General features: G+C 40.8%; 1 protein-coding gene across 4 annotated transcripts; it reads left to right on the top strand.

Annotated features, from left to right (window-relative positions):
* Positions 1-472: 472 nt before the first annotated feature.
* OGT (O-linked N-acetylglucosamine (GlcNAc) transferase) lies at positions 473-23,247 on the top strand. Of its 4 annotated transcripts, none has more exons than XM_030967695.1 (22): positions 473-679; positions 4,248-4,428; positions 5,317-5,560; positions 7,076-7,144; positions 10,139-10,255; positions 11,597-11,676; positions 12,873-13,068; positions 13,341-13,481; positions 13,648-13,748; positions 13,941-14,094; positions 14,199-14,300; positions 14,533-14,712; positions 15,445-15,603; positions 16,232-16,321; positions 17,063-17,188; positions 17,604-17,774; positions 17,892-18,008; positions 18,088-18,255; positions 20,206-20,358; positions 21,050-21,302; positions 21,502-21,625; positions 22,199-23,247. In XM_030967695.1, the coding sequence occupies exons 1-22, from the start codon at positions 643-645 to the stop codon at positions 22,371-22,373; spliced, it is 3,138 nt and encodes a 1,045-aa protein (XP_030823555.1). In that variant the 5' UTR covers positions 473-642; the 3' UTR covers positions 22,374-23,247. The 4 variants fall into 4 exon arrangements, with proteins under 4 accessions (XP_030823555.1, XP_030823556.1, XP_030823558.1 ...); XM_030967696.1 differs by having other exon boundaries at positions 4,278-4,428; positions 22,199-22,688; XM_030967698.1 differs by lacking the exons at positions 473-679; positions 4,248-4,428 and adding an exon at positions 8,786-8,930 and having other exon boundaries at positions 5,490-5,560; positions 22,199-22,688.
* Positions 23,248-23,265: the final 18 nt, after the last annotated feature.

Below are 23,265 nucleotides of genomic sequence, written 5' to 3' on the forward strand. Positions count from 1 at the left end.
CCTGGCTGAGAGCACTCATGGAAATACAGCAGGAGTGGGGATACAGCCGCCTTTGCTGCTGTTTCTCTGTACGGGTACACGCTGAGCTCCGCTGTCCCGGTTGCTGAGCTCTGCTGTCCCTGTGACTGAGCTGCGCTGTCTCGGTGAGGTGTGGTGTTCCGGTGACTGAGCTCTGATGCCCCAGTGAGCTCCGCTGTCCCGGTGACTGAGCTCCGCTGTTTGAGCTCCGCTGTCCCGTGACTGAGCTCCTCAGTCCCGCTATTTGAGCTCCTCAGTCCCGCTGTCCGGGCTCCGCTGTCCCGGTGAGCGCCGCTTCCGCGGAGCCACGTGCGGAGGTACCGGGAGGTGGCGGCGCATGCGCAGTCCCGCCGCCTTTGGCGCAGCGCTGCGCGCGGAAGGATAACTTTACTGCGATAACGTGCCCATTCCAGCAGGTCCTTCCGCCCGCCGTGTGGCAGCGCCGCCCGGCGCCGCCCGGACTCTTTTCCGCGGAGATAGTTCCGGCCGCGGCCATTCGGTACCGCCGCCGCCGCCATTTCGGGAGCGCCGCCTCAGCGCGCCGCGACCGCGGGCAGCTCGGTCCGGTCCGGCCCGAGCGCACCTTCTGCCGTCGCCGCCACAGCCTCCCCGGCCCCCGTCCCGATGGCGACCTCCGTGGGGAACGTGGCGGACAGCACAGGTACCGTGCGCTGCGGCGCTCCCGGGGACGGGCTGGCCGGGGACAGCGGGGGCCGGGCCGTGCCCTCGCCCCCGGGGCCGCTCCCCGCTCGCAGGGCCCGCGCCCGGCGGAAGTTTCCAGACGCGGCAGGGCAGGGGTGCCCCCGCCGCCTTTGTGGGGCTCCGTGCGCCCCGGGCCCGAGCGCGGTGCTGGGCGCGCTCCGGTGGGCGCTGCCCGTGGGCAGCCCCGGGCCGCTGCCGGGGAGGTGTGAGTGCGGCGGGCTCGCTGCTATATTTATCAGACTATCAGGTGACTGCGTTAGAGGGCGAAGTAGGCTGAAAGCCTGACCCAAAATGTGTGTTGGTTTGCCCAGAATCGCTCGCTGCACTTAGGCAGGAGTTTTTTTTCAGCAGCCTGGTCGAATGGAAGGTGCCCCTGCCCATGGCAGTGGAATTGGAACGAGGTTATCTTTAAGGTCCCTTCCAGCCCAAACCCGTTGTGTGATTCTGTGGCATAGCTGGACACTAAAGCGCTTTTCTGAACAGTAAGATAGCGTGTTGTATCACGGAAAGATCTTGCCCTAAATTTAGGAACTTGAGGAATGGAGGGGAAATCTGACTTTCTCTGTAGAGCAAGAGAAAGAAGTGTTGTGCTTACCGAAAGGATGAAAGGACAGCACAGCTTTATCCCCCAGATTTTGGGGATTTCTATAACCAGAGGGGCAGGAAGAGCTGAAGTGATGCTTGGGGAAAGCAGAAGGAAAAGGAGAATTTTTTGAGAAAAACACGGGATAGAAGTGTGGAGATAGGGATCTAAAGAGAAACGGTAGTGATACAGAAAGGTGCTGCAGCGCGGTGTTTGGTACTTTCTCAGCTAGAACTGTGTGTGTGGTCAGCGAGGCTGCAGCATCCTCTTGTAGCCTGGATCCCTGCGGGTAGAAAGAGCCACGTGCACGCTGGGAGGGAGTCCTGTGCTATCCAGCACCTCCCAGCTGGAGGTAACCACTGCTTCTGCCTAGAACTAGATGGTGCCTGAACGCAAGGTTGAGCATGAGTGTATTGCAAGTGCTTAGGATGGTATTTGTCGGGGGAAAATGGCCTTGGGCGCCTTTCTGATGGTTCTGTGCAGCTTTTTGTTTCGCTTGTATTGTCTGGAAGCCTCAGGGAAGGTCATTGTCACAGCACTGTACTAGACTTTTCCAAGGTCATAGTCGAAGCATGCAGCACAAATTAGCCGAGGTACAGAAATTAATTTATGCAAGACACGAAAAGGGATTTTCCTGGCTGTGACTCCTCGCTGCAGTTATTTTCTTTACAAATTGATTCAGTGAGCATCCATTCATGGGCTGTCTTACGGATATTTTGCACTGCATAACTTCCAGCCAACTTTGTATTAAAAAGTTTCACTCATTCTGGGCTTCCTGATGTGGCTGTCCACTTCCTGCTTTTCAGTGAACTTTTTCAGAGTCGTTTATAAAATAAATGCTTAGAGGTAAATGACTAGCAATTTTACACTGTTTGCCTTATCTCTGGAGACAAAGGGTGGGTTGTTTTGTAAACAGAGACACTTGATAAATGAAAGAAAGTGTTAGTGTTTCTTCTTTTATTGCTTTTGTTAGTAGTTCTTATTCCCAACTGTTAAATCTGCACTGCCTGCTCTCTTGGCCTGGAAGCTACAACTTCAGTTTGACTTCTTGCTTTAAGTATAGGCAAAATGTAGCCTTGAAATAGTGACTGAAAGCTTCTTTCCCTGCAGGCATAAGCTTTGAAGTGTAAACTTCTGGGTTGTTATGGTTTGGGTGTTTTTTGCTTTTTTTCCACTTTGAAATTTACTGAAACAATTGAAATGTATTTGAAGAGGAAATTGAGTACATGAGACTGCTCTTCTCTCTCTGGTTTCTCTGTGCCATCAGCGGAAGTTGAAAATGCCTTCGCTGCCAGAAGGGCAGAACCTGTTAACAGCACAGGGCCGAGTGAGGAGCAGTCTGCTGGTGCTCCAGTATTACTGTCAGCACCATTTACTAGTGGTGTGGTTTTCAGCCACAGTTCAACGTTCTCATGTTGAATAAAGGTTGTACCTTTTTATCTTTGCCATTCGGTTTAACCAGATCGTGAAGTCCGCTTTGCCCTTAGTCAGGGTTTGAAAACCAGGAATCTAATCTGGATAAGGATACTTGGTTACTGATTTGTCAATTATCTGAAAAAGAGAGTGGCAGTGGTAGTTCCAATTTACTGTGAAACAGTTTATAGCACCGACAGACAGTACACTGTCTGGAAAAACTACTGTACTTATACAGGACTTGCAGTCTTATACTAAAACCTACTGGCGCTAAACCCCCAAATTTGGAAGTAATTTAAATAAATTGCATCAATCCCAATTTAAAATAAACACTGGGTAGTAAATCTCTACCTAACTTCTTTATGATATTTTGGCTGTCTTTAAAGTTCTCACAAAACCATGAAATTTTGTAGTACCTCACTACAAAAATGTAGGCTCAGCTACTGAGGTGCTTTCTTGTATTAGGAAAGGTTTATCTGTTTCACCTAGATTCCAAATTTTAAAACTGTACGATGAGGTGGGAAATGTATAATGAATGGAATGGAGGGGCTGCAGAGTACAGGAGGAAAAATGAGAGATACTTGCAGTAATCAAACATTTTAATAGTAAGAGTTGTTGGTATAAAGGCAGAATTTGAAGGCCAGCACTTCTTTGTATGATGAATGGTTGTGGGTTTTTCCGAGTTGCACTTGCTTATTTGTAAGGAATTTTACTTCTCTCACTTCTGGCTGTTTTGCCTAAAACAGGTGGTGTTTCATTTAAATATTTCATTCTCCACACTTGGGTATTAAATACTAAAACTGTTTTGTCACTCCTGTTCCAGCTAAGCCTCCAGGAGCAGTAACTCCTTTCCTGTACCCTGTCTGTTTAATGGTTCCTCCTGTAGGCCAGTTGCATAATCATTGAAGTGTGTGTTTGTCTTTCATCAGATATTGTTGTTCCAAGACCATTTTTCTGCTGTGAAAGGATTTTGACTCAGAGGAAATATAGGAGTATGCAGGATTCAATGAATGTTACCCATTGTGCTTTTTTTGCCTTTTTTTAAAGAGTTTTCACTACTTGCACAGCAAAACTTTCTTTTGTTCAAGTTCTTTATTAAAGTCTTTGTCTCCTGTCCTTCATTTCCCTATTAATTTGTTAGAACTTTTTTTTGCATAGCAAAGCATAGGATTTTCAGTCGTGGGGAGGAGTGAGGAGAGTCATTGTTCTGTTAGCAGCACTTCCAGTGTTAGGAACCAAAATATCATATAATGACAGGAGTCTCTTTCAGAATAATGGCAAATGATTGACTTGCAAATATTCACAGTCGTTACAGTCTGCATTTTTGTTATTATTAGCTGATGGGGTCAAGGACTGGTACAGATAAGATCTTAGCATCCCAACTGTCACCTGCTGTAGTGTTTCATATCATTTCAAACATTTTTATCCATTAGTTGTGTACTTTATTTTTCATTGTTTTGTTTTGTTTTTGTTTTGTTCCCATCATCTAACTTTTTGTTTTCCCCCTTTAAATGTTTTGGTGATTCTCCAGAACCAACGAAACGTATGCTTTCCTTCCAAGGGTTAGCGGAGTTGGCTCATCGTGAGTATCAGGCAGGAGACTTTGAAGCAGCAGAGAGGCACTGCATGCAGCTCTGGAGGCAGGAGCCTGATAACACTGGTGTGCTTTTGTTACTGTCATCCATTCACTTCCAGTGTCGCCGACTGGACAGGTAAGCTTCTTCTTCCCTCTGGAATTTTGCTTGGACTCATCAGCTTTACAACAGACAGGAGGCCTTGCCATTATTGGTGTGTTATTTTTATATTGAACATTTTAATTAACATTGGAACATTAGCCACATTGGTGTGTACTGGCAGGATTTAAATGTGTGATGTTCATTCCACCTACAGTTTAAGGGTTTGTGGTTTGGGGTTTTTTCTTTAAGTTGTAAGACTGTTTCCTGCACAACAACATATTTAGTTAAAGGAGTTCTGTGATCTGAAAGTTGTTTCTTTGTTCTTTCTGCTTGCCTGTTCCTGATCTTGCTCTCTGTGCCTCTAGCATTTTGAATGTCACTTGTTCTAGCTGTAAATTCATGTTTGGTGAAGGAAGTAAGAACTTTTGACTTAGATTTGTTTTATATAGTCTTCTTATTGAAGTCATAGTAGTTCAGATATGGGAAAGTAGAATGAGTGGGGATACAACAGAATTTTACATGTAAGTCATGTCCTGTTGCTTGAAAAGAATATCTAGTGGAACATTGCTTAACACATACAGATGTTGGAAGAGAGATTCCTGTAGTTTTTTTCCAGGTGTATTGAGCTCAGGTTTGGTGAGGCAACTTGAACCCTTCTGACTGTAAATGAGAGCTGTCTTTGTTCAGTACAGCCTAAAATGAGAACCAGGACAGTCAGAGTTTAAAGTGGAAGGATAAAGATACAGGACAGCTCTGTAAGTCCAGATTTACTGGCTGTGTGTTTGGCTCACCTAAGCATGAATGTTCACTAGAGTAACTAGATAAATAGACAAACACTGAATGTCAAGGGTGAGTTTGTTTGGGTGGTTTTGGTTTGTTTTTGGGTCATGGTTTCTTGTTTGCTAACTGGTCTGCTTTCTCCAGGTCTGCTCACTTCAGCACTTTGGCAATCAAACAGAACCCACTGTTGGCCGAAGCCTATTCAAATCTAGGCAATGTGTACAAGGAGCGTGGACAGCTGCAGGAAGCAATTGAGCATTACAGACATGCACTGCGCCTCAAACCAGATTTCATTGATGGATATATTAATTTGGCTGCTGCACTCGTAGCTGCAGGTGATATGGAAGGAGCAGTACAGGCATATGTGTCTGCCCTTCAGTACAATCCTGTAAGTAATGCTAATTTTATAAAAGTCCATTCTTTATTACTGCCCTAGGATACAAAAGTAGCAGCTTTCAAAGCATGAACAATAGATGACCCTTCCAACTTGTATACCATAAACTTAATTAAACAGTTAATACTATTTTTAAGGATCCTTGAGAGGCTTTTGTCACAAAAAGTTCAGTATTGCAGTATGGGCTACTGGTTGGTTGCTTTTCTCTATATGTAACATACTTAACTTTTTAAATAAAAGATAAGGTTTGGTTTTTCTTTTCTGAAGGCAGAAACTTCAGTGAATGGCCCCATATTTAGCTTTATGTGCTTTAAGGTAGTACTGCAGTGAGAGAATTGATGCTTAGACTTGAATGTGAGATCTTGGAGAATCACCAGGTATTGCTTTATCACAAAGTCAGAAATTTGATGGTGATGAGCATTGCCTTGGTAAGATTTCTGCTGTAGACTGAGTTAGATTGCCATTGTGGGCTGGTTTACAGGAGCATCATTTAGGTTTTATAGGCTGAAACTGACTGTGTATAGGTGACTCCTATAAGATTGATTGATCTGTTGTATGGATTTTTGGTTGTAACTGTTTCAAATTGACATTTTTAGTAAACAGACTGCTGTCCTCCTGTTTATTTTGCATCATGCTCATTAAGTTTGTATAGTATTGCTCAGCGTGATAAAGATATTTGCTTGCTCTTTGGTCAAACATTTTGATAAAAGGTACTTCAAGTGCACCATTTGTCCCATGTCCATAAATCCTTTTTCTGTAGGAAAAGCAAACCCAGTCCAACAAGACACTTATTGAACCTTATTTCTCTGTGTTCTTAAACCAGTGTGAACTTGTCTAACTTAATATGCTAAGTGGTGTGACTAGTGGATGCACTGGTTAGAATAATGTGAGATGGTGGGTATTTTTGCAGGAGTTGAGTTTTGTTTAGGTTAGTAAATCCTTTCATTAGTGTTGGCAAAATGTCTACATTCTCTCTGGTCTTTACTGCTGGGTAATGCTGTTGCAGATTGTGCTTTCATTTCAAACAAATGAAACAACAAGAACATGGGGTAAAGCTGTTGGAAAAGGATGGATTAGTGGGCAAAACAGGGAGGAAGACTTCTTTAGGGATACAGGCATCAAAATCACTTTATGTATCAATTTAAAAGCCATAATGGCAATGGTGTATCTTAAGAGTACAGGTTTGGCATTGTGGTTAAAAAAAAAGGGGCTTGAAAAAAAAAAAAGGACTTAAGCTGGTGGGGGGGGAGCATTTATTTTCAGTTTCTTATTTCTGTATAATAGGAATTGTATTAAATACTACTTCTTTTTAATTCTTTACAGTACTAAATTTGCTCAGATTATCTGTTGTTTGTAATCTTAGTCAAGAAAAATAATTTCCATTTGTGATGTATTTATTAAGAATCTAAATTAAGCTTTAGAGGACTGGGTTGTTCCTTGCAAATTGTCTGTGAAGACCCCTAGGGAGTCTGGAGTCCTGAAGCTGATGGTGTGATTTTGATTTTTCAGGACTTGTACTGTGTTCGTAGTGACCTGGGGAACCTGCTCAAAGCCCTGGGTCGCTTGGAAGAAGCCAAGGTAGGTGTTGGGTAGAATACATGTAAACATCAGTGTTTTGAAAACTTGAACTTTGCACCAAGTCTTCAAATCTGCGTTGATCAACAGACAGTCCAAGAAACTTCTGAAAACTGAAGGCACTGAAACACCCCAGAGTAGTTGCAGGGCAAGATATGGCATGTCCATGTTTAAAAAGTTGGTTTAAGTCAAGAAATGAAAAGTTACCAAGCCTTGCTGCTGAACTAGACTATCTGATACCATTCCGAAGTATTGGGCAGGGGCTCCATCATGCTTTCATCTGGAAATAAGTAACAATCCTTCAGATCTGAGGCTTGCCTGCTGGTGCCAAGCAGAGAGCCTGTGGTTAGCTCGAGATCCCTGTACGATGCAGGTGCTATTGAAAAGGCTGCTCTTCTAAAGTCCTTTGTGGCTTGTAAGTGGAGAAGAAACTTTCCAAATGTTACCTTGTAATATTGGCTTTTAAAGATTTTTATTCTTTTAACTTTTCCCTTCCCTTGATAGTGGAAGAAAGGCTAGTAAATAATAGCTGCAGTATGCGACACACACCACCTCCCCACCCCCATCCCCCAATATCTTTTCTTCATGTCTTCCCTCTCCCCTCCCCCAAAATAAAGAAATCGGAAGGACAAAGCTGGTTTGTTTGGTAAATGAACTGATCAAAAGAAAACTTGCTGTAGTGGAAAGGTGGCTTCTAGCAGTTGTGCGTTTCCTAAACCGACAATTCGAACACCAAGATGAGTTTCAAATTCTTGGCACGTTAAAATTCGGATTGCAGAAAGAAATTGTCTTGTTACAAGCCACCTTACGCGTCCGCGCTGCAGGGGTGAGGAGTGTGGAGGCACCAGAGCCACTCTGGGCTCCACGGCTGTCGCTCCAAGCCCCACGCGCATGCTCAGAAGTGGAGTGTATGAACAGCGTAGCTGTCTGTTTGGCTGCAGCACCAGCTGGGGAGGGTGGGCATCTTTTTGGGGTAACGGGGACTGCAGGATCAAAATTCAATATTGCTTTGTTTCTCATGAACAACTTGGATGCGTGTACCACCCTAGAGCAGCCTGATTGATTTGGTCGGATCCAGGTTGAAAACATTGTGTAGCAGCATTCAGAATTGAACGGTCTTTGAGACACTTGGTTCTCAGCCCACCAAGCGGACAGCTAACATGAATTGCACTTCACTGCAGCTTTAGTGTGACTGGTATAGGCCAAGACACTGCGCCTGCCTTAGGTTGCTGACTTCTTTGTTTCAGAGCTCTGGAGACACCTAGTTTGAAAGTGTTATTCCGTTTTGTGAGAACTTAATAAACGAGGAAAAACATCTATCTCGAGTAAATTGCAATGTGTTTCTTTGGTTATCAGTCCATTTGAAAGATCAAGCCAGCAGATTCCTTACAGTTTGAACTAAAATTTAATTTCTTTGTAGATGTTTCAGAGCCTTTCTTCCAAAAAAAAAAAGTCCCTGCTGTATGCAATTGCCCGATTAACCCTCTCCCTTCTGCATGTCTCCCTTGTTACAGACAGATTATCCTCATTCCCATGTGTTAAGACATATCCAAAAAAATGCAATTGCTTTGTTGAACTCTTACTAATGATCTTGTTTTATTTTCTCTCTTGTTTTTGGTTTTTCACCACTGATATTGTATTTAGAAGGTTTCAGGTGGGTGAAACCTCCTATTCCATGCGTAAGGTGCCTCGCTGAAGGGAGCTCGAGGCCTGGATCTAGGGCAGACACACACCTCCTCCTCCTCTTCCAGCAAGGAACGCACCGAAAAGTCACATGATGAGAAATATGGTAACGGGTTTGTAACTGCCACAGCAAAACCATTTGCCTCCATGCCTGAATCTTCTGTCTTGTGGCTTCAGAAACAGCTTAAAATATTTAATTACAAGCAAGTAATGTAAGAATATTTTATACTATTAGCCACAAATTCTTTCAAAGAAATAAAGTAAAAGTAAATTAAAATATTTTTTTAAGAAATAATTGGAGATAGTTAATAGTAAAAGCTTCTAACTCTTCCGGTTGTTCATTTTTTTCCTTTTTTCTTCTTTGTTTGGATTGCAGCGTTCTGCTCTTCTGATGATGCGCTGTGATCCTGCAGTAGCGCAAAGGCTGCGCAGCGGTAACGCGCATTGCGTGCGATTCAAGCCCCCGTGAACGGTTGACTCGATGATTAATCTCTGATCGGGCGACTGCCCGAGCTCCAGGCTGCAGCCTTTTGAACAAAAATTGGCTTGTAACACATTTCCAGAGTCCAAATATCAAATTTAACATGCGAGTTTTGTGTGGGCCTGTCTGGTAGATTAATGATTCTGGTTGGCTGTTCACTGCACCTTGGGGCAATCACTAGAGCCAAGCAGTTCGCAGCGATAGCGTGGCGCCGTGCTGGGTAGGATGCGCAGCGATTTCTTGCGCTTGCATTACAGGGACCTAAACCTTCATGCAATCCTGTCATTTGAGGTTTTGAAGCTGCAGGAGAGGTTGAATTGTATTTGAAGAAACTGGGGAACAAGATGTGGATGGGGTGTGTCATCTCATTTGACAAGCACACTTTAAACTTTTTCAGTAGCTTTTTTTCTCGCTTTTTAGTTTTTTTTTTTAAGTAATTTCTATCAGATTTAGAATATTTGAAAATTTTGTTTCAGAGTAAAGTTGTTTTTACATGGTAGTTTTTTTGTTTTTACACACTTAAAGGCAGCAGATGTTCTGGTGAACTACTTGAATAGTTTCTAAGATTATTTTTGTGTCAGTCTGGTGTCTGAAGGAATGTTAATCTGTTACCAGCATAACTGAAAAATGGTGGGCTTGCACCTGGGTTTTGGTTTGCGCTGGCGCAGGATCAACAACAGTTTGCAGCGCATTAGTTTTGGCGCAAGCTAGCCTATACTGCAGGGTCACTTTTGGCTGGTTAGAGAAGGCATACTAACAATTATTTTTTCTCATTTTTTTCTTTTTACAAATATTCCCCTTCCCTTGTATCTCTCTTCTTTAACTATTCCAAGGCGTGTTACTTAAAAGCAATTGAGACTCAACCAAACTTTGCAGTGGCTTGGAGTAATCTTGGCTGTGTTTTCAATGCCCAAGGAGAAATTTGGCTTGCAATTCATCACTTTGAAAAGGTAACTACCTAAGGGAGTCAGCTTCACTGCTAGATTTAAATGTACACACAGTTGTGTGCTTGGAGGTGATAAATATTTTGGTAGTGGAGAACTTTATATGATCCTGTTAGTTAGCAGCTCATGTTAATTGTTTTTTTAAATTTGCTGATGTTTCAAACTACCTATATGGTATGAGAGAGACACTTAGAACTCCCCTAGGACTTCACACACGTCATATGTGAGAAAATTAATGAAATTGTTCTTCAGCCCTTTCCTGGACTAAATTTTTTAAAAATCTGATTTGATGATAATGTTTTGCATGTTTTGTGTGTGAGAGAAAGAATCAACTTGGTGCTTAAATCATTTTGCATTATGATTTTTGTTCAGGTATTACTGTCCTTTGAGTAATTGAGAAGAACAGTTTTAAATGACACATTAATTCCTCTTCTCCAGGGTTATTTTTCACCACTGTTCAGATTTCTCTAGATTAGTGTCATTGAGTAGTTGTCTGAGACCTTCCAATTAGTGTCTAATTGGCATCGTAATTAATTTTGTCCTCATCTCTGAAGTTTCTAGAGTGCCCTAAAGCTGAATTTAAGATGTGGCAACAGTTTCTTCCTGAAATTCATGGCTTTAGATGTCTAGCAGAAAAATGTCTAGCTGCTCAAGATTTTTTCTTTTGGATCTGTGTCTAGTTCATGATAGATGAAGTATTTTAATTTGGAATTAATAGTTCCCATAAGACTGTGAGAGTGAGGCTTGTCAAATACTCATATGTAGCTTTATGCTGCAGCTTCTGTAACTTCATTAGTTTTAAGTGATTTTTTGCATTCTATTAGTTTTGAAGGGAGCAAAGATGTTTTAGTTAAATGGCTACTCAATTTTCCCTGCACATGTGATGTATTTTCTGTTTCCTTGTTCTTGTGAACAACCTGTTTTCCTGCACTGGTAAAGCTTTAAAATTCTGTCTTACTTTGCGGTAGGTAAAGGATACAGATAAGGTTTTTTATGGTTTCTTCTCTAAAAAAAAGCTAAAGACAATGTAGCATCAGTAGACAGGAGTGTTAAGTATGATCAGCCTAATGTGAAATAAATGCTTAACACTTTATTCTGCAGTAGATGCAACTCAGTAGGTAAGCAAACAAATAAATTTGAATGTAGTACATGCTGTCACTTCTACAGATAAATAACTTTACTCTGTGATTGGTTTGTATGTTTTCCTTCCTTACTGGATTATTGATAAAGTCTTAAAAACTTACAGATTATGTTTATAAAATTTTTAAAAAGCATCAAACAACTCCGTTTCATAGAAAATACGTTTGTGTTTAATGCTCAAAACTTTTACTTCAAAAATATTTTCAGGCTGTAACACTTGACCCAAATTTTTTGGATGCTTATATCAATCTGGGAAATGTTCTGAAGGAGGCAAGGATATTTGACAGGTAAGCAGATCAATACTGTTGCTCTCTGTGGCTTGTCAGATATATCAGTGTACAGATTGTGTTCCTTCTGTAAAGTGTCTATGGGCAGGGGTAGCAGACTTCAACTCTAAGCTTAGCAAGCAAATGGCTTTGAAGTGCACACAGACCAGGCTACTGGTCTATTTAAATTAAAATAAAAAATTCAGTGATACGTATTCTTTCATATTGGTTTCTTGTACTTAATGCATTGTCAAAACCAAGAGTTTCTGATGAAAATAAGTTGGAAATTAAGGCTGGGAAGGGTGAAAATAAGATACACAAGAAAGATGTGAATGCTAGATTTCTCTGTTTTCATTAAGTGATTCAGAACATAATTTGTAAGTGTGTCTCTTCTAAAATTTCTGTGTGAGACACACTGGAATGCTGGAATTCAGCTAAACATCTTATTGAATATTCTGTAGTTCTGACATGTCTGCCTGATGTTATTGCCTTGGGTTGCAGTAGTGTTGGTGTGTTGTTGAACTAACCTGTTCTGAGACCTCTAATCTGATACATGAATCTTCTGTTTCTGGGAGAAGATCCAGGCTGTGTTGTTTATATGCAGTGTAGCATATTGCATCTGTTAATTGGTTTTTAATTTTTGATAGCTGTGGTTTGTGGCCCCAGATTTAATAAAAGCTTGCAGGGAACAGGTTAATTATCTGCATTGCACACAGTCTAAATGACTCAGTGATGTCTAATATAACCATGAATTAGTGGACCAAACAGGGGCTTGTTTTTCCATAATTTCAGATTTTGCATCGCCTTTTAAAGATTTACATATATGTTTTTCCTATAAATTTGATTTAAATACATCAGCCATTTATATAGTGCTATAGGAGCATATAGTTAAAGATTTCACTTTTGAACCAAGTGATGATTTAAGTCTGAGTAACTAATGGTAGTTTAGTGGCGAGAATAAAGATGTCATGTGATACTGTTTATCTTGTTAAAATTGAATAATAAACTACCAAAAAATGGAGTAAGGAAAAAAAGGGATTTTCCCTAGTAATGACAAGTGTTAAAAAAAAGTACCTGAAAGCTTTCCTTGTTTTCTAGAAGACTTAATGTTATTCACTATACACTGTACCAAGGTAAATAATTCCTGCTCTCTGGATGATTGTTTACCTTTTTTATTTGATTATTGTTTACCTCTTTTTTCCTTTATTTTGTTCCAGAGCTGTGGCAGCTTACCTGCGAGCCTTGAGTCTGAGCCCGAATCACGCAGTTGTGCACGGCAACCTTGCCTGTGTGTACTATGAGCAGGGCTTGATAGACCTGGCCATAGACACCTACAGGAGGGCCATTGAGCTCCAGCCCCACTTCCCTGACGCCTACTGCAACTTGGCCAATGCCTTGAAGGAGAAAGGCAGTGTAAGGAGCGCTTCTTTCTTCTTAAAATTACAGTGAATGCTTTTTTAATAGATACCACCTGTCACCAGATTGTTAAGTTGCTGAGCAAGTTGTTAACCTCACTTGAAGAATAATTGAGGAAATCTCCATCTTGAACCTTTTAAAAGTGATTGTATAATGACTTTTCATAAACAGTGCTTTTACAATAAATGTAATGTTATAAATGATAATATATAACATTAAATAAATATAATTAATGACAACAAATATTAACAATGCCTCTTTTTTTGAAGGTGGTAGAAGCAGAAGAATGCTACAACACAGCCCTTCGACTTTGTCCCACTCATGCAGATTCACTCAACAATCTGGCAAACATCAAGCGGGAGCAGGGCAATATTGAGGAAGCTGTGCGTCTTTATCGGAAGGCTCTTGAGGTACAATTGGGTGTGAGGGGGAAAGGTGGGTGGTTCTGCTTGGGAATGTGTAATAGGACAGAGGTTTCCCCCCGCCCCCGCAAAAAAAAGTAAGAAAATGGAATAATAAATGCATAACTGTTTTTGCTGTGATGTTTGAGACAGAGTCAACTTCTTTTTCTTCCAGGTGTTTCCAGAGTTTGCTGCAGCGCATTCAAACTTAGCAAGCGTTCTGCAACAGCAGGGAAAGTTACAGGAAGCTCTGATGCATTACAAAGAGGCTATTAGGTAAATGGATACTCCCTGTAAGAGTCCCAGGCTTTCCTAATGGGAAAGTGCCTGGATTTGTATAGAAGGTTACTTAGTCATATGTTGTAATTTCCATAGTTGCGCTTCAAATTGAAAAGTCTGGATATGAGCATGTTTTCTTGTTGGAGGAGGAGCTTTTCTTGTTCATGACATATTATGTTTATTTTTCAGAATCAGCCCCACATTTGCAGATGCTTATTCTAATATGGGAAACACTTTGAAGGAGATGCAGGATGTTCAAGGAGCTCTGCAGTGCTACACCCGTGCCATTCAGATAAACCCAGCTTTTGCTGATGCCCACAGCAACCTGGCCTCGATTCACAAGGTAGCACATGGGAATGATTCACTCTTAGAAGAGTGTGGTGGGGCACTGTGAGTAGTTACCCTGAGGATATTTTTACCTGCTGACTCATTTCTGTATCTTCACAGGATTCAGGGAATATACCAGAAGCCATTGCCTCTTACCGTACTGCTCTGAAACTGAAACCTGATTTCCCAGATGCCTATTGCAACTTGGCCCACTGTTTGCAGGTGAGGAAGATGAGGCTTTGATTTTGATTCTTAGGATTCCTCTGCAGGAGATTACTAATTTAAATGTAAAGACTTCAGTCTTAAATCAGAAGATAAGATTATACAGTTGTTAACAGTAATTACAGAAGTTCTCACTTCCAGTTTTGGAAGAAACATTAATCTCAGCCTCTGAAATAACTGATACAGGCTGGGGGAAACTGTTGTCGTAATCTTTGTTTTTCCTTCTTTATAGATTGTCTGTGACTGGACAGACTATGATGAAAGAATGAAGAAGCTGGTCAGCATTGTAGCTGATCAGCTGGAGAAAAACAGGCTGCCTTCTGTACACCCACATCATAGCATGCTGTATCCCCTTTCTCACAGTTTTAGGAAGGCAATTGCTGAGAGACATGGAAATCTCTGTTTGGACAAGGTAGGAAGTTCTATACAGGCCAGTTGTTGATTGAAGTCCTTTGAGGCTTTGCTTGTTCCTACTCAAAATCTAATACTCAGATTTGTCAGTATTAGCCTTTGTAAGCTTTCTGAGTCACTGACATGTGAAGAGGTGGGATGTAATGTTCATAGCTGTTAGTGCTTGTGAGTTTTGAGACAGACTACTTGTGCAGGTTGCCATTTATAATTGAAAATGTGCTGTCAGCTGGTGGGAGGGTCCAGTTAACTAATGGAAGATAACACTTTGTCAAAGTGACTTGTCTGAGTAGCCTGATAATCCTGTCAGAGATAGTGATTGCATGCTGATGCCTGGGCAAGATGGAGAGCAAAGAACAGAAAAATGTTGTGGTGCCTTACAGCAATGCTGTTCTGGTCACCAGTGACTTGTGGTTTGAGAACTTCCTGAGGATCATGGTGTGGTATCAGGATATTTAATAATTGGGGTGGAATACTGAAACTTAAAAAAGCAGAAATGTGCTAGTGGTGTCTGTATTTGTGTGAGAGCAGAGACATCACATCTTGTGACACAGTGTGTGGGCACAGCACTTGGCTCCAGTGGAATACGTAGAGCACAGGTTTGGAACAGCAGATGTCCATGACTGCTTGCTTGAATGTGGGATAAGGTTAATTCTGCAAACTCCTGGGGGGGTTTTGTCCCGTTGTTTAGATTTTAGTTCCTGAGTTTTTAAACACTTGTGCATTTTCTTGGCAGATTAATGTTCTTCACAAGCCACCATATGAGCATCCCAAGGATTTGAAGGCCAGTGAAGGTCGACTTCGTATTGGCTACGTGAGCTCTGATTTTGGAAACCATCCAACCTCACACCTAATGCAGTCAATTCCAGGCATGCATAACCCAGACAAATTTGAGGTAAAAATAAATATGGCATGCTTAAAGCTTTAAATATGCTTATGAGTGGTATAAGTGGCACTTTTTTTTTTGCCTTGGTGCAAGCAATTAAACGAGGAAAGAGCAAATTTTTGCTTCTTGGGTTTGTTTTTTAATGGGTTGAAGAGTTCTTCAGCCCAAGTCATCCTCCTTTACCAGTATGAATTGCTGTTTTCAGATGCACGTGTGGTTTCCTACTTGAGAGAACCAGTCACTCTTAAAAAGCTTTCCTGAGGCTTGGCTTGTCTATTCAACCTGATTCATAGTTATGATTCTCACTAATTACAAAGTCAGAGGTGACTTGAAGGCATTCTTAGAGATCTACTTCTTATGCAGATGTGTCTGTTAAGGCTACTTTGCCTTGCACTGATGAGAACATTGGATATATGTATGTGCAGGATGCAGTGCCATTCTCTGGCACAGAACTACGCCTGGTTCAAATATGTCAAAAAATGGCCCAGTGCCTCTTAGCTTCTTTCTCAACTGGTGAATGCCACTTAAATAACTATAATTTGTGTGAAACTGGATGTAATTTAAAATTGTAATATAGCACAGTTATTTTATGGACAAGTTGTCATAGACACTCAATTTTTGCTGCCTCTTATTTTAGGTATTCTGTTATGCCCTGAGTCCTGATGATGGGACAAACTTCCGTGTGAAAGTGATGGCTGAAGCAAATCATTTCATTGACTTATCTCAGGTGAGCTTGTTTTATGCATTGACCTTCTAGCAAACCTCAATTTTTTTAAGTAAAGAAGGAGATGAATCTGTGGTTTGAGATTCTTAGTTGCAATTATTTCTTGAATTAGGCTGATGTTAGTCTCAAGAATTTAAAATTTGTAGTTGTATTGGCATTATGCCCTACTTCAGATGTGGTGGTGATCTTGTGACCTCTGATTATTAAAAAATAACATCAATATTTAATAACTCTCACATTAAATCTCAAGATAAGTCATATTTAAATGTCATGGAAAAGTCAAGATGTCACAACTACACATACATTTAAGCTTGCCTTAGATTCCATGTGAAAACTGACCAGGATTTCAGTGTACACAGAAGTCAAGGCAAAGCCCTGTAGCGTAGTTAAGTGGCTTATTCTTGATCTTCATTTTGATCTTCTGTACTGCCTTAGTTTGTGAAGTGCCACTTGACCTATGTGAGCTTTATAATTACTAATTAGCCTTAGAGGAGTGGGTTTGGGGAAGGGTGTTCTGGTTTCTATAACCTCAGTTTCTAGCCTTAGCTTTTGTTTTACTGCTACTCAGCTCTGCAGCATTGAGGATTTACGCTTCTGTAAAACCAGGATTAACAAGATTTAAGTCTCACTTAAATTAAATTATGCAGTTGGCATCTATCCAGTGTTACACTGATGGCTAACCACATTTATTGCTGGGAGACTGAAAACAAAAAATTATGTATTTATTTATTTATTTGTTCTTAGATACCATGTAATGGAAAAGCAGCAGACCGCATCCATCAGGACGGGATTCACATTCTCATTAACATGAATGGCTACACCAAAGGAGCCCGAAATGAATTGTTTGCCCTGAGACCAGCACCTATTCAGGTAACTAAGTTACAGGGCTCTTAGTAAGCCAGAATCAATGTCAGGAGTTTTTTGGGGAGATTTTTTTTGACTAAGGATTTTCTAAAATGCCTATGGAAAGAGAATGAGAGGAACCTTAATCAGTGTCATTCTAGACTACAGGAGTTGTCTCAGGTGAGAGAAGAAGTAATCACTCATGGTTGGCTTCATGCTGCACATGGTGGGGAAAACTTGCTTGAGAGATCAATTTTAGAGCATATTTGAGCTGTTCACTGTCTTGGTATGGAAAGTTTAGAATTAGGGGTTGATCTTCAGTTGGTAAAGCAGAAAAAGGAGCTTAAACCTGTATGTAGCAAATGTAAGTTAAAATTTATTTTTAACTGCCTTTATTTTTGCAATGCACATGGAAATGAAGCTTTGCTTTCTTGTTTTTTAGGCAATGTGGCTAGGGTATCCTGGAACCAGTGGGGCATTGTTCATGGATTATATCATCACAGATAAAGAAACTTCACCAGTTGAGGTGGCTGAGCAGTATTCAGAGAAATTAGCTTACATGCCAAACACTTTCTTTATTGGAGACCATGCCAACATGTTCCCCCATCTGAAGGTATGTTGGAAGATAGGGCAAGAAAAGTAGGTATTTTCCATAGGTGTCTATGAAATGGCACTTGGTATAATATTAGTAAGGGATCTTGTAACTTCTTGAAATTTTTTCTTTTGACAGAAAAAAGCAGTCATTGATTTCAAGTCCAATGGTCATATTTATGATAACAGGATTGTTTTGAATGGCATTGACTTGAAGGCATTCCTGGACAGCCTTCCTGATGTCAAGATCGTTAAGGTGAGAGCTGCTCTTGTCTGTGTACAATCCTGGGGACTGCAGGTAGAACTGCCTCTGATCCCTGTGTGATTTATCTCAGATGAAGTGTCCTGACAGCTGTGACAACGCCGATGGCAATGCCGCCCTCAGCATGCCAGTGATCCCTATGAACACCATTGCAGAGGCTGTGATTGAGATGATAAACCGTGGGCAAATTCAGATTACTATCAATGGCTTCAACATCAGTAATGGATTAGCAACGACTCAGGTGAGGCATTTCAGGACACTGTTCTCCTGGTGTTTATGTTATATATATACTATATAACGTAACAATGAAGAAAAACCTCCAAGCAAATATGTTTTCTGTCATGTTGATTCCTTTAGTTGTCATACTGAAGGAAGCTCAGTATAAGCCACAGATGTACTGGAAGATGATCTTCCCCTCCAAAGATAGAGGAATTGTATCTAGAGGTATCTAAAGTCCAAAGAAATTCTTTCTTGTTGCATAAAGAAGATATTTGCTTGTTCTGAATTTAATGCAAGATTTCCTTATTGCCTGCAGCCTACCAAGATTTGTGACCTGTTACTCAGTGTCAGTTATGTTTTCTGTTAGAAAAAAAAATTGCTGAGTAATAGAATAGAGGCAAAGTTATTCCACTGTACTTCAACAACATTTATTCATCTCCTTACATCTTTCAGAATTTTACACTATATTAGCACCTCTCAGTGCTAAACAGTTCATGGGATTTTAGTGACACTTACTGGTGTTGTTTAACTTTTCTTCCACTGCAGAACAGTTTTTTCCTTTTAGAAATGCCATATTCTGGTGTTAGCATAACTTGTTGTCTTGTGAATTTTATTGAGTTTACAGTCCCACAGGAACCTCTTTTACATCATTTTGATACCTTTTATTACCACTGCTCTGTTCATAATCTCATAGCTTGGGGTTTTTTTGAGTTCTTTTCTTCACAGCCTGGACTTTTCTTTGAGTTGGTAATAGTTTGTCTTAGTTTGGTCAGTAAGGCTGTTAGCAATTTTTCTGAACTTGTCATCTGAGAATCGTAGAGAATTCTTGTCTTAACACTCCACCACTGAGATGAAAGACTCTCACCTCTGTCCGTGCACTTCTAAACCAGGATTTCTGTCTTTCAGTGACATTAATACAGCACTTCTTTGTGCTGAGATCAGCTACTTCTGGCCATAGGTCAGCAAGAACTGAGCACTGTATTTTTTGAGGTCTCAGTGACCAGAATAAGTAGCATATTTACCGATTTCTGTTGAGCTGTTGTGCATCTTCTAACAGTGACAGTGAGTCATTGTCATTCACATCAAGTGTGTCATCAGTGGCTGGCTGCAATGCCACTGTCTAAATTTTTAATGCATATGTATGTAAAAATACACATATATAAGGAAAAAGGCTCTAAGGAGCTGTGTTACCCTATTTGTTTATCTGGTTTTGATCCCATCATGGCATGTCATTTAAAAAAATTTTAAAATCCTGCTTCCATTTTACTAATCCTCAAGACTCTTGCATGGTAACTTGATTATTCCAGCTTCATCCTCTGCTCCTTTTTATTAGCATATTCCTGTTCTTTGTGAAAGCTTTTTAAAAGTTTGTCATTAACTCGTCTTATTTTCAGCATTTTCATTATTTTCCTTGTCAACTGGTTCCTTACAGTCTTATCAGTTTCATATGAGTCTGCTTCTATTGATTATCTATTCTGTGCTTACTGTGTTCCATCTTAAAAGCAAAACACACACAAAAAACCCACCCAAAAATAAACCACAAAAATCTAAACAAACCAAACCCCAGCTTTTCTTTCTAAATATCTTTTTATTCTGTCTTTCAGTTTTAATTTCAGTTTTGGTCTCAATGAAATTGTGACCTTAAGGAGGATAGGATTCCATGTGTAATACCTCTTTATATGATTCTTCTTTCCAATTATTCCAGTTACTTGGAATTTCGGGGAGATATAGGAAGGGCATGAAAATGCCCAGTGTTTTTTGCCTTGGTGGTTGCAACATTGTGGCATCCACAAGCGTGTACACATACCAGTTAAATTCTTGCTGTGGGTAAGTAGACAATTTTGTTTTGTATCATAAAACCAAAGATATGCTTACAGTAATTTGTTATGCTAACAAATCTGTCTCAGGACAATTCCACAGGGCATAGTTTTGTTTCCTTTCAGAGTTTCAATAGCTTTTTTTTTTCTTGTAGATAAACAACAAGGCAGCAACTGGTGAAGAAGTTCCACGGACTATAATTGTTACTACCCGTTCTCAGTACGGCCTACCAGAGGATGCTGTTGTGTACTGTAACTTCAATCAGCTCTATAAGATTGATCCTTCCACCTTGCAGATGTGGGCTAATGTGAGTATCTGTATCCAGTAGGAAATCTAAGGTCAGACTTCTGGCAAAGCTGTTCAAGTTAGCAGAAACTTCATGCTAGTTAACTTCTCTGTGGAAAACATTGACCTTGAGCCATTTGAATCCTTACAGTGCTCATGTTGCAGGGCTTAGTGTTAGTAGCATATAGAGGGTTTTAGGTGTTTTTCCAGTTATATCTGTGTATCTAGCCAGTGCAAATTTATGTTTCGAACAGCTTAAGTATGCTGGTTCTCCACTGTGAAATCATTTTGGATTTCCTTAGTTTCTGCAATTGAGTTATAACTGGCCTTGGCAGTTGGTACATTGATAAATCTGAGTGGATAGCATTTGTATCAGGTTCCAGCTTACAGTGTATTGCTGAGTGCTATTTGAGGGTAATTTTTCTTTATATTCCATAGTACAGGCCTATAAATAAATGAGATCATAAAGTTCAGTACTTACTCTCTTATGGAACTGCTCTGTACACTGTTGCTCAGAGTTGCTGTCTCTTTCAGTGAGATCTGAAATGCAATCCCAGTGATCTCATTCATAATGACGATCTCTTTACTTTCTGCTCTATATCTCAAAGAATGATGACATCGTCCACTTCGTTTTAGTATGTGGCAGTTTCTTGCTCAGAAAAGTAAATGTTCCTCCCTGAACTTCCTGTATTTTCTTCTTATTTCTGTTACAGATCCTAAAAAGAGTTCCCAACAGTGTGCTGTGGCTGCTGCGTTTCCCAGCTGTAGGAGAGCCCAATATCCAGCAGTACGCACAAAACTTGGGTCTTGCCCAAAACCGAATCATCTTTTCACCTGTTGCCCCCAAAGAAGAGCATGTGAGGAGAGGGCAGTTGGCTGATGTTTGTCTGGACACTCCCCTTTGCAATGGGCACACAACTGGCATGGATGTGCTCTGGGCTGGGACTCCAATGGTCACTATGCCAGGTAATGCAGCAGGGAACCTACATTGAATACATGGCTTTGAATATTAGTAATTTTTTAGTAACAACAAACACATCAAACTGTGCCTTTTGTAGAGTCAGAAGGAAAGTAACTCCTAGCTCCTGTGTGATAAGTTACTTGATAAACTAATTTCTGGTTGTTTTTGTTGGTTTTGATTTGCCTTTTATTTTCTTTTCTTCAGGCGAGACTCTTGCCTCACGAGTTGCTGCCTCACAGCTCACTTGCCTGGGTTGTCTTGAGCTCATTGCAAAAAGCAGACAGGAGTATGAGGATATTGCTGTGAAACTGGGAACTGACCTGGAATAGTAAGCAAACTTGGACTCTGCAATGTGGGAACATCAAGAATGCAGAGTATTTGGGCACAGTGCTGAGACATCAGTAGTTTTAATCCTGCACATATTTTATATGTAAAATAGCTGGGCAATCCTCTTCTGGAGGTGTCTTGTGTTGCAGTCGAGTCAGCTTCTGCTTTTATGGTAACTTAACAGCCCTCCCAATTGAGTAACATTCGGAAGAACATTGAGTAATTCGGAAGAAACTGCTTATATGCAAAAGTGCAATACAGTTCACATTTTGTTCTTTTTAAATAGAAGGTTAAGCAGTTTGTCACTTTAAATTAAAATCACGCTGTAAAGTGTTACTGCACTACAGATAATGCAGCAAGTTAATGTTGCAGCTCTTCTGATTTGAAGTAGTCGTGCTGGTCTGTATCAGAAATGAGAGGAGATAGAACAGGAATTTGTTGGAGGTGGGGGAGCAGGTGTTTTTGAAACAGTTGTACAGGCAGTTCTGGGTTAGCTGAAAACAGCAGGTTTCAGAGATAAACAGTATGATGTGTTGTCTGGAATGTCTCATGACTGCTTTAACTCTCTTTGTAGCCTGAAAAAAATCCGTGGCAAAGTCTGGAAGCAGAGAATATCCAGCCCTTTGTTCAACACGAAGCAGTACACGATGGACCTGGAGCGGCTGTACCTGCAGATGTGGGATCACTACGCTGCAGGCAACAAACCCGACCATATGATCAAAGCCGTGGAGGCCAGCGAGTCTGCATGAACAGAGACACCCTGGGCCTGCCCTCCAGAACTCTCCAGGAACTGAGCCTCTCCAACACTTGTGCAGAGATGATCAGCTAAAAACTGTGCATTTCTACTTAATCTGCCTGGTACTCTGTGGCTGAAGTAATACATGATGGTGATTAAAGCACAGCCAGACTTACTTCTTGCATGATAGGGAAAGACTCAATAGAGCCTGGGATCCTTTTATTCCATGAGGAATTTGAATGGGATTGAGCCGTGTACATGTGAGCCTGTGTGTATGAGTGACAAAGTGGTTGCTGGGGGAAGTTTGAACTGCCCAACCAGTTTATGATATCATGGATTGATTTAATCTTCCTATAAACCTCTCTCCTTTTATGTGGATTGGGAATTGGAGCGTTTTAACATTTGATTTTGGGTACTCCTGTTGGTATATATGTGGTTCTCCCATGACAAGATTTCCAGCTAGCGAGTTGCTCCCTGTGTTAATTTCTAAACTGCGTGGACTGAAAGGGCGTATGTGCTGGTGTAGTCTTTTTTTATAGGTTTTATAAACCACTTGAGCCTATATCAGCCTTTTAATGTTTGACCTCTGTTTTGGAGCTCTCTCTGTAACGTGTTGGTTAATATAAGGACTTCTGTTTTTTTGTTTTGTTTTGTTTTTTAAGCTTCTCCAATAATTCAGCTAATTGGCTTCATGATGGCAGCTCCTATTCTGTTAAAAAACCAAATTTGATTTGAAATTAATCCTTCCCACAGGTGTTTGAGGTGAACACAAACTGGTGCCAAATACAGATCTTTCAGGAATGATTGTTAATTATGTATAGGGGTGCAGTCCTAGGTACTGTAGCAAAGACTTTAAAAAAAAAAATAAAGCTTTGGTTTGCCAGTTTGATTTGACCGGTGTGTCA

This window comes from Camarhynchus parvulus, chromosome 4A (assembly GCF_901933205.1).
Source record: "Camarhynchus parvulus chromosome 4A, STF_HiC, whole genome shotgun sequence".
Classification (NCBI taxonomy): domain Eukaryota; kingdom Metazoa; phylum Chordata; class Aves; order Passeriformes; family Thraupidae; genus Camarhynchus; species Camarhynchus parvulus.